General features: G+C 41.0%; 1 protein-coding gene across 1 annotated transcript; it reads right to left on the bottom strand.

Annotated features, from left to right (window-relative positions):
• Nucleotides 1-252: 252 nt before the first annotated feature.
• On the bottom strand, nucleotides 253-7,734 carry LOC132536611 (ribose-phosphate pyrophosphokinase 1-like). Its single transcript, XM_060184708.1, has 3 exons — nucleotides 7,479-7,734; nucleotides 5,334-5,493; nucleotides 253-1,231 (listed from the first exon to the last, which is right to left on the bottom strand). The coding sequence occupies exons 1-3, from the start codon at nucleotides 7,568-7,570 to the stop codon at nucleotides 1,139-1,141; spliced, it is 345 nt and encodes a 114-aa protein (XP_060040691.1). The 5' UTR covers nucleotides 7,571-7,734; the 3' UTR covers nucleotides 253-1,138.
• Between the last annotated feature and the right edge of the window lie 2,749 nt (nucleotides 7,735-10,483).

Here is a 10,483-nt window from a genome sequence, read left to right as displayed (position 1 = left end):
GACCTGCTTCACTGCTTGTGAAGTGACTCCTGCAGGTGGAGAGCCAGGGGCTGGAACCAGGATCCCTACACCAGTCCTTGCGCTTCATGCTATGTGAGCTTAGCCTGCTGCGCTACTGCCCAGCCCCCACTAATGTCTTTTCTTGACTCAACAATGCAACCAAAAGCTATCATAGCAAGACACCCAAGCCAAATCTTTGGAAGGACCAGTACAGATACCAGTATATTATAAGACTCATCATCACACACACTTTATTAGTCACTTCTACACAAGACAGTAATAATCTTTTTAACAGAAATATCAGATCATGAGAGGCCAAATAATTCCCAAGAAGGTAAAAATTAAATACTTAAATTAATCAAAAGGCACTATGCCAACACTTAAAAACCTACAACCACAGTGGTAATAGGCTGAGAATACACTACAGGACTCATCTCATACAAATGTTGGAGATTAGCAGAATTTTGCTTTCCAGAAGACAAAGGTAGCAATGAATATTTGGGCTCAAGGAGATATTTGGCCAGGAAAAGGGTGAGATGGCTGAAATTCCAGCCAAATGGAAAGGAATGGGTACAAAGAAGAATCCATGTAACACAGTCCCCAAGCAGAGGGTGACGGATCAGGCTTTTTCCTCCCAAGAAGAATTTGCTGCACTGTGTACAATCTCCTCTCAGACATTAGCCTGAGAGGTATTTGAGCTGAGAGTTGCCAGCTCCTGCCTAACAGGGGCTACACAACAGGGCTCCTGTAGTCATTTATCATAGACCTTACAGAACTTGTCGAAAGTGGGAAAGTGGGGATTGGGTTTGCTTTCTAGCTAGTAGTTTTGAGCCAAGGAAACCCTAAAGCATTTACATGCAAAAATCATCTGAGCTTCCCCATACACAACTCCTCTACATAATGCCCTCTGAATCTTTACTGCAACTGAGCTGAGACAATGCCATAGGAAATTCCAGCACTTAGTCTCAATCTGCCTTTCCCTAATTTAGGAGAAATGTTATATAATACCTCATTGTGGGTAAACTACACTGGAGCAAGCTGAACTTTTTAAACGAAGACAAGGGGTCAGGTGGAGTCAAATAGCGGAAAAAAGGGATGGGGCTTACTGTATCTTTTAAACTCCTCAGAAATTATACTATCATTCAGGGACATGGTTGAACAGATAGGAAACGGATTCTCCATTGTGAGTTCTCCTGATGGCTTCTGCAAGGATCATGGAGATGTCGATGACCTAGAAAAGAAGGAAGGACATCAGGTTAGTATCATATGGACAGGACTGACCGGGAAACCTGTAGAAACTGATGAACAGCCCAACAAAGATTCTTCCTTTTAAAACCATTACACTGTGCAATTTCTCTTCAGGGTCCTACACTGAGATATTCTTATTTATTCATTGCCTTCAGGGTTATCAATGGGGCTTGATCAAGCCTGCACTATGAATCCACTGTTCCTGCGGCCATTTTTTTCTCCTTGTTAAAATATTCATTTATTTATTTTCCCTTTTGTTGCCCTTGTTGTTTTTCACTGTTGTAGTTGTCATTATTGTTACTGATGCCATCACTGTTAGATAGGACAGAGAGAAATGGAGAGAGGAGGGCAAGACAGAAAGGGGGAGAGAAAGACAAACACCTGCAGACCTGCTTCACTGCTTGTGAAGCGTACCCCTTGTAGGTGGGGAGCAGGGGGCTTAAACCGGAATCCTTGCACAGGTCCTTGCACTTTGTACCGGGATCCTTATGCTGGTCCTTGCGCTTTGTGCCACATGTACTTAGCCCCGTGCACCAAGGTCCTACCCCCCCTCCATTCTTCATGTTTTTTAGTATGAACCACTTAGGAGTCAAAAGTACTATAATGGGTATCCCACAAAATGGTATAATGGATAAAGCATTGGATACATAAGCATGAGGTCCCGAGTTTAATTTCAGCTACTGCATCCACCAAAGTAAAGCTCTGGTGCTCTTTTCTCCCTCTCTCATTAGTACCCAAATCGAAAGAAAGAAAGAAAGAAAGAAAGAAAGAAAGAAAGAAAGAAAGAAAGAAAGAAAGAGAGAAGGAAAGAAAGGAAGAAACAAGGAAAGAAAGAGAGGGGGAGTAGAGAAAGAGAAAGAAAAACAATCCTGACTCAAGCTCACCAAGGAGACAGAGTAGCATTCAAAAAATCCTAGGAATGTTTGCACACCACACATCCAACAATGATTTGATATCAAACATCTATTAAATCACATGGCTCAAAAAAGGGAAGAAGACCTGAGTGGTAGATAGCATAACTGTCGTGCAAAGAGTATTTCATGCTCAAGTCTTCAAAAGTCACAGGTTCAATTCCCTGATACCGACATAACCCAGAGCTGAGCAGTGTTTTGGTGTTAAAAAAAGATTTTTCAAGAGATACACACATGGCTCGGAGATATGTGAAGAAACGTTCCACTTCACCAATCATTAGAGAAATGCAAATTAAAACTACGCTGAGATTTCACCTCACACTTGAGAGAATGGCCTACATCAACAAAACAGGAAACTACAGTTGTTGACAATGTTGTGGAGAAACAAGGACTCTACTACACTGCCGGTGGGAATGCAAACTACTGAAGCCCCTTTGGAAGATTGTATAGAGATCTTAAGCAAACAAAACTGGAAATATCTGTAGGAAAATTGTGAGGATGTAGTAGAGCCTGGCAAGGCTTGACCTGAGGGGTGCGACTATCCTGTCAGTCTCTCTCTCTACCGAGAAGTTGAACAAGAAGGACACAAGGACCCTAAAGGTTTCCCTTTCTTATCAGACTTCCTGCCTCACAAAGCATCCTGCATTTTTCTGCCTCCAGGAGCCCGGCATTCCTTAAAACATTACGCCAACTCCCCCTGCTCCACTCTGCATTCCTTGATACTATAGCCCCTCCTTTTATTATCTACATTATCAACCTTCTGCTTTGTCTAACAAATGACAAGTCCTCTACCCTATTCCCCTACCCATTCTGCTCATTTAATATATTCCTTTTCTACTCTCAAGACTGCAGGGTATTATTAATCCTACCAGTTAAAACCCTGGCAGCAGTTGCTAAGGAAGTTCCTACCTTTTTCACCTCTCTCTGCTCCTTTCCTAACCATGTATGGTATTGTCAAGCCACTTCCGTTTCCAACTTGGCTCTTCCCTGTTCCAACCTGGAGAAGCGGGCGGGTTTGCGCCACATGGCTTAACCAAGTGTACTACCGCCGGACTCTGGGGCGCTCGCATAAATAAAGATTAGGACTGCCTCACCGCCACGAGCTTGGTTCCTGGGTCATCTCTCTCTCGCACATCGCTAGCCTGACAATATCTTATGACCCAGCAGTACTACTCTTAGGCAGGGAATCATGGATTTGAAGGGACATATCCAACCCTAGGTTCATAGCTGCATTATTTACAATGGCCAAAGAGTGGAAGCAGCCTAAATGTCCACTGATGGATAACTGAAAAAAAAAAAAACTTATAGGATATAGTCCGTGCAATACTCCTTTGTGATAAAAAATATATATATGATATTGTGTCCATTGGTATAAAAATGGATGAAACTGGAGGTGATTATGCTTAATGAAATAAGTGAAGAGATGAAAGGAAATACTAGATGATCTCACTCATATATGGAATCTAGAGAACTCAAACATATAAACAAACCTAAAACAGAAGAAGCAATTAAACTTCTTAACATTTTGTGACAACTATAGTGGTTATCATTGTGAAGGTGGAGGCAAAATGTGGAGCTATTCCTTATGACCCTTGTAACTCACTAAAATCATATACATACAAATTCTTAGGGATGAGGGGCAGGCAGAGTGACTTAGGAATAGAGTGCAAGTCTTATATTCATGAGGCCCTGTCTATGATCGCTTGAATTAGAGTCTAGAAGATGGTCAAGCTAATAATAAACACACACCTATCACAGGTGGGGCCCTGGATTAGATATACCACATGGGAATACTATGGGCAACACCAGTGGAACTCCACTGATACTTTAGTATATTTGCCTACCCCCCAATAAAAAAACAGAATAAAAATTGATCTATTCAGCATGCAAGAGGTCCTAGTGGGGCGTCAGGTGGTGGTGCACCTGTCTGAGTGTACAAGTCACAACGCACAAAGACTCAGGTTCAAGACCCTTGTCCCCACAAGGGGAAACCTCATGAGTGGTAGAGCAGGTGTGCAGGTGTTTCCTCTTTCTCCCCCCTCACCTCAATTTCTCATTTCATCTATCTTAAAAAAAAAAGTTCCGTTGGTATGGTGTCCATGGATCTTATGTTTGCCAAGAATCAAACCTGAGGCCTGAGACATGAGCTCTACCTATTGAACCATCTATTGTGTACACATTATTCATCAAAAAAGGATTATGCCTTGAATTAGAAACAGCACTTACATTTTAGTGCCTAGGAATTGTTTGAGGGATTCCTCTAACGTACTGGTCCTAGGGTCTCCGGTTTTACAGGCAGTTTCCAGAACACACTTTTTTTTTCATTTATTGTGAAGTGTGGACTTGGAAACCTGAGTGTAACACAAGGACTGGGAGTATCTGTTAAGATCTAGAACCCAGAGTATGTTGTCCATTCTCCTTTCAAAGGATGGAATATTCTCTACCGTTGTTGATCCAAGTTGAGCGCCTGGTCCTATGGGGGCCCACAAAGGGGTCTATTGTGTTGTTCCTGATAGAGATGACTGGTAATATTGGGGAGAGGGATTTATTCTAGGTCTAGGCCCATCATGTATGTTTGGGAAACTCATGACTCCCTGACTAGGGCTCCAGCTGACATGGTGGCCTGATAGTGACTAAAAAGTCATCGTTAAAGTATGCCAGTCTCTTATCCTTATTCAGCTTTTGCAGCCCTTACTTTGATAAGATTAGCTTTGGAGTGAGTGAGTGAGGTATAACAGGAGGTAGGTGAGGAGGGTATGTAAGTAGACACTATTTTATTTTGAACTTTATACTGACTCACTGCAGACTATTGTGTACTTTTGCTTTCAGGTATATATTTTGCCCTAATTTATGGATACTTGTGAACATATGCTCTATCTCCATATGCCCAGAGGGATAAAGAACAGGAAAGCTAGCAAGGGAGGGGATGAGATACGGAGTTCTGGTGGTGGGAATTGTGGGGAGTTGTCCCCCTCTCTTATCCTATGGTTTTGTCAATGTTTCCTTTTTAGAAATAAAAATGTTATTTTGTATTAAAAAAAATCTAGAACACAGAATTCCAACCTCCAGAGACCTTGAAGACAGACTAAACGTGAACTCAGACACCTGACCCAACATTAAAAAACCACTGGCTAAATATTCAGACTAGAGTTTTTGCAAGAATCTCATGCTCACCTGTATTTTGGAGCAATGCTTCATCTTATCCTCCTGAGGTATGGTGTTGGTGACAACTACTGCTTCAAAGCATGCGTTATTGATACGAGAAATGGCAGGACCAGAAAAAATTCCATGAGTCAAGATAGCATAAACTTTTGTGGCTCCAGCTGAGAGAAGTCTGGGGGGGGGGAAACAAAACAGTTAATCTGGATTGATCTTACCTGTCACTACAGAATGCAATTTAGGAATTGTCAGGAAATTGTGAGGAGCCTCACAAAGCACCCTGCATTCCTGATACTATGGCCTATCTACATAATCACTGTTTTGCCTGAAAGATCCCAACCCATTCCATTCTTTTGATCTATTTTCTCTGTAACCTCGAAACTCTCCCTACCTGCAGGGTAATATTAATCCTACCAGTTAAAACCCTTGCAACAGTTGCTAAGGAAGTGTCTACCTTCTCAGGCCCTTTTGCCTTTCTCTGCCCCTTTCCTAGTGATTTCTGTTTCTGACTTGCCACTTCCGGGTCTGCCCTTTAAAAAGCCTGGGCTCTCTGATCAATAAATACATTGCATTGTCTCGCCACCATGTGACTGTTCCTGAGTCATCTCCCTTGAGTCACTGAGTGAGTAGCAGCCCAGGCTGGCTGTGAGTTCTCTCCAACCCAAAGTATGCACCCAGGGAGAGGCACCCCCACGTTAGCCCGGCAAGGAATACATTCGTAAACTCGGGATATCATAACGAAATGACAAGAGTCTTATTCCTCATGATTCTGGAGGCTAGGAGTCTAAGATCAAGGTGCCTATTTGGGAAGCTTATTCCAAAGGAATTATCTTTCGCCTTACTGTTGGCCACCGATCTGGCTGTGTGCTTACATGTGTGGACACAAGAAACAAGCAGGAATCAGTAAGCTCTCTGGTGTTTCTTCCTTCTGGAGATTTACTTAATTTTAGTGAGCGAGAGACCGGAGCACTACTCATCTGCAGCTGATAAGAGTTCAAACCTGGGATCTGTGGCCGTTAAGGCATGAAAGTCTAGACCTCAACCACTGTGCTATCTCTCCAACCGTGGTATCTCTTCATCATGAGGGCAAATTATCAAGACCTCATTCAAATCTACCTCTGAAAGCCTTCACCTCCAAATACCATCATAATGGGTTAGTATCAACATACGAATTCATATTGGAGAAAAATCAGAATAGATTTGGATTCACACAAATTAGTGAACACAGACTACTTTCCTCAATAAAATCTAACTCCTCTTTTTCCGAGGCTCATAGTTGATTATATTTTTTACTATCCCTGTGTTCCGGGAGGTGGCACAGTGGATAAAGCATTGGATTCTCAACCATGAGGTCCCAAGTTCTGTCCCCAGCAGCACATGTGCCAGAGGCATGTCTGGTTCTTTCTCTCCTCCTATCTCTCTCATGAATAAATAAATCATTTCTTACTAGCCCTTGCAGAGTTAGATGAGGATATGTGACTTGATTAACCATAGAAATATAGGCAGAGGGTCAAGGAGATAAGAAGGCTAGTAGAATGCACACTTTACCCATTTTCAAGGTCCCAGCTGTGGTTTATCTTCCCCCCCACCAGTCTTGAAAGTGAAAGAAAAAAAAATCTGTAGGGAACAGAGGAATTGTGCTCGCCCTGGTGGCAATTAAAGAAAATATGTAAGCACTACTTTCAGTATATACTACTTGTTGGTTGTTTATAAATATATTCCATGACTGATTCTTTATCTTCTCCTCCCTTTCTGCATGGCCAAAATGAAATTTCTTAGAGCTATACATTAAAAATTAAAAATCCATTAAAAATACAGCACTAGACTAAATGTGAATGCTGCCATTGGAACACAGTATCTTAACATAGAAGTTATGTTAAGCTATGAGAAGCTGTGTTAAGACACTGACATTTTAAGGAGTTGATCAGCTATCGCAATTTTCATACCTCATAAATACAAGGATTCAAATCAGATTTAAAAAATATTTTACTTTAATGAGATAAAGAAAGAGAACCGACAGCATTGCGCTGGCTTGTAATGGTGCTTGGGGTTGAACATAGGACTTCAGAGCCTCAGGTATGAGTCTTTTTTGCAGAAAAATTATGCTCTCTCCCAATCCTCCAGCTTGTTAGTTCTAAGTACCAATTACTCAGCACTCACTTGTCAGCTGCATGACAGATTGTGCCACAAGTGTCGGCCATGTCATCCACCAAAATGGCCACCCGATCCTTCACATCCCCCACCAGCACCATGCGGTCCACTTCATTTGCCTTCTTTCGTTCTTTGTGAATCAAAGCAAAGTCCACATTCAACCGGTCTGCAATGGAGGTCACTCTGCAAAACAAGGTGTTCGGTTAAACCTGTGTGTCGGGATCTTAAAGCAAAAGAAATGGACTAAATAATGGGTCTGTTTTTAGGGGAGACTATACCTTGGAACAAATAGTTCCAGGGCTGGAAAAAATGCAAATTTGACCTATATCACAAACTGAATCTTAGAGATTAATGCTTTCATATTTTGAAAGCAGACTGTGAATGTTAGTCAAACTCAGATCATAATTCACTTAGGGTTATAGTAACTGACAGATGTCCTCACCAGTATGAGGAAGCAGCAATGCTAAGGTCCATTTCACTTAATGTATTGCTAGCAGCACAAAAAAATAGTTAACTAGAGTGCTGATCAACCCAATTTGACATGCAGATGTAGACATGAGAGAAATTGAATCTAACAGGAGAAGCAATACCTAGCCCATTCCACTATAAACTCCCCCCATCGTAATCTACCAACTGCCAATGTCAACTGTACCCACTTTGGGGATTCCTTTTATAAATGTCAGGAAAAAAATTTAATTAACCAGGCAAGTTGAGCCTCTCCGTAGAACCCAAAGTATCTCTAATTTTTTTTTCCTTTTTTGTCAAATAAAACAACCCCGGTTGGAAGGTGGAATAGGAGGCACATATGTTTGGTGACAAACTGCCGTATTTGACCATATTTGCCATATTCATTCAAACAAAAATGCATCAAAATTTGCTGAAACAATGTAAATGACTGTGTGTCCTAGTGACATCTGTCCATACTCATGTGTGGAGAGACCTGCACTTTGTGGTGTTTTTCGAAATGTAATACTGATCTACAGCATTATGTCCTATTCCCCTGGTAACTATAGCCATGTATCTGAGTTTACTGGCTTGAAGAGAGCCTGTGACCATATAATACAGAATATGTAAGCTTGAACTGTGAAACGGGCATGTATTTGTACTCTGATCTAAATGAATCAGACCCTGTACTCTCCGCTATTATTGAATGGGCACATAATCAAATCTGTTTAGTTGAGGCAAACACTTGATTAAGATCCCAAACTGTTCATGTAAAATGGCCAATGGTGCTAGATGAAGCATAAAAGGCCAGGAGAAAGTCATTCCCTACAACTTCTTGAGAACTATGTGCAAGTTACAATTACACACTCAAAACCTTGCCAAGGGGAGTCAGGCGGTAGCACAGCGGTTTAAGCGCACATGGCGCAAAGTGCAAGGACCTGCGTAAGGATCCTGGTTCAAGCCCCCACCTCCCCACCTGCAGGGGAGTCACTTCACAGGCGGTGAAGCAGGTCTGCAGGTGCCTATCTTTCTCTCCCCCGCTGTCTCCCCCCCTCTCTCCATTTCTCTCTGTCCTATCTAACAATGATGACACCAATAATAATAACTACAACAACAATGAAAAAAAAAGGGCAACAAAAGGGAAAATAAATATTTTTTTAAAAGTGGTCCAGGAGGTGGCACAGTGGATAAAGCATTGGATTCTCAATCACGAGGTCCTGAGTTCAATCCTCGGTAGCACATGTACCAGAGTGATGTCTGGTTCTTTCTCTGTCTCCTATCTTTCTCATAAATAAATAAATTCTTAAAAAACAAACAAACAAACAAACAAAAAAACCTTGCCAAGATAGAAATGAAAGCTACTCATTTTAAAAATAGTCCACTATTGGGGAAAAAATACGTGCTTACTATAAAAAGTATAGCTTTGATGTCCATATTTAACACAGTATTTGCAGTCCCAATCAGAGCAATTAACAAAAAGAAATAAGGAATCAAAACTGGGAAAGAAGTCTTCCACTTCTTGCAGATAACATAAATATGGAAAACCTAAAAGATTCAACTTAAAATCTTTTTAGGAGCAGTAAACCAAATATAGTAGAATAATAGGCTATAAAAAAATCCAAAAGTGGTGGAATTTTTACATGCGAGAAAAGTCAAGAAAACAACCCCATTACAACTGTAATGAAATAAATCTAACAAAGCAGCAAACGATTTGTATACCTAATTATTAACAAAAAACGACAGTTACAAGCAGAAGACAAAAGGAAATGGATATCCCATGCTCATGGAACGGTAGAATTCACATTAAAATAACTATACTGCCCAAAGCATTATACAGATTCAAAATAATTCCTATTCAAATCCAAATGAAAGGAACTACAACAATTACTGGAATTTGCTTAGAACTACAAGAGATTCAGAATTCCCAAAGTAGTCCTAAGGGGGCAAAAAAAAAAAAAAAAGATTTAGAATGGAGAAGTCATGTTGTCGACCATCAAACTATACTACAAAGATATAAAAATCAAAATACTCTATTATTCGAATGAAAGCAAACCCACGTGTCAATTGAATAGAATTGAGAACTCAGAAGAAATAAAGCCTCAAACATAAGGACAATTCATCTATAGACAATGGAGTAAAGAACATAAAACAGAGAGGGAAGTCTCAATATGAAAACCAAACAGCCACAAGCAAAAAAGTGGACTGGGACTACCACCTCACATCACATAGTAAACTCAAAATGGATCAAAAACTTAGGTGTTGAACCCCTAACTGTTGGGAGCCATAATGACACTGCACATCATGCCCCTAAGATGGCGCCGGCCATGTGGTGGATAAACCAGTCAAGTGGTAAACAACTTTGCGGAAGTTGGAGGATCCAACTGAACAGACTGCGTGCTGTACAGGTGATCTGTTTTATGATTGGTAGAAAGCTGCATGATCTATGAATGCTGCATGCTTGCTTAATGCCCATTAGCTGACTATGTAACACTGAAAGGTACTTAAGGCCATAAGAAGGAAATTAAGGAAATTGAGGAAAGAGACTCTGGTGTCCGTGTCGTTTTTGCGGG

This window comes from Erinaceus europaeus, unplaced genomic scaffold (genome assembly GCF_950295315.1).
Source record: "Erinaceus europaeus unplaced genomic scaffold, mEriEur2.1 scaffold_282, whole genome shotgun sequence".
NCBI classification, from domain to species: Eukaryota; Metazoa; Chordata; class Mammalia; order Eulipotyphla; family Erinaceidae; genus Erinaceus; species Erinaceus europaeus.
The sequence above is the reverse complement of the archived record's forward strand: the minus strand, read 5'-3'. Positions and strand labels throughout refer to the sequence as shown.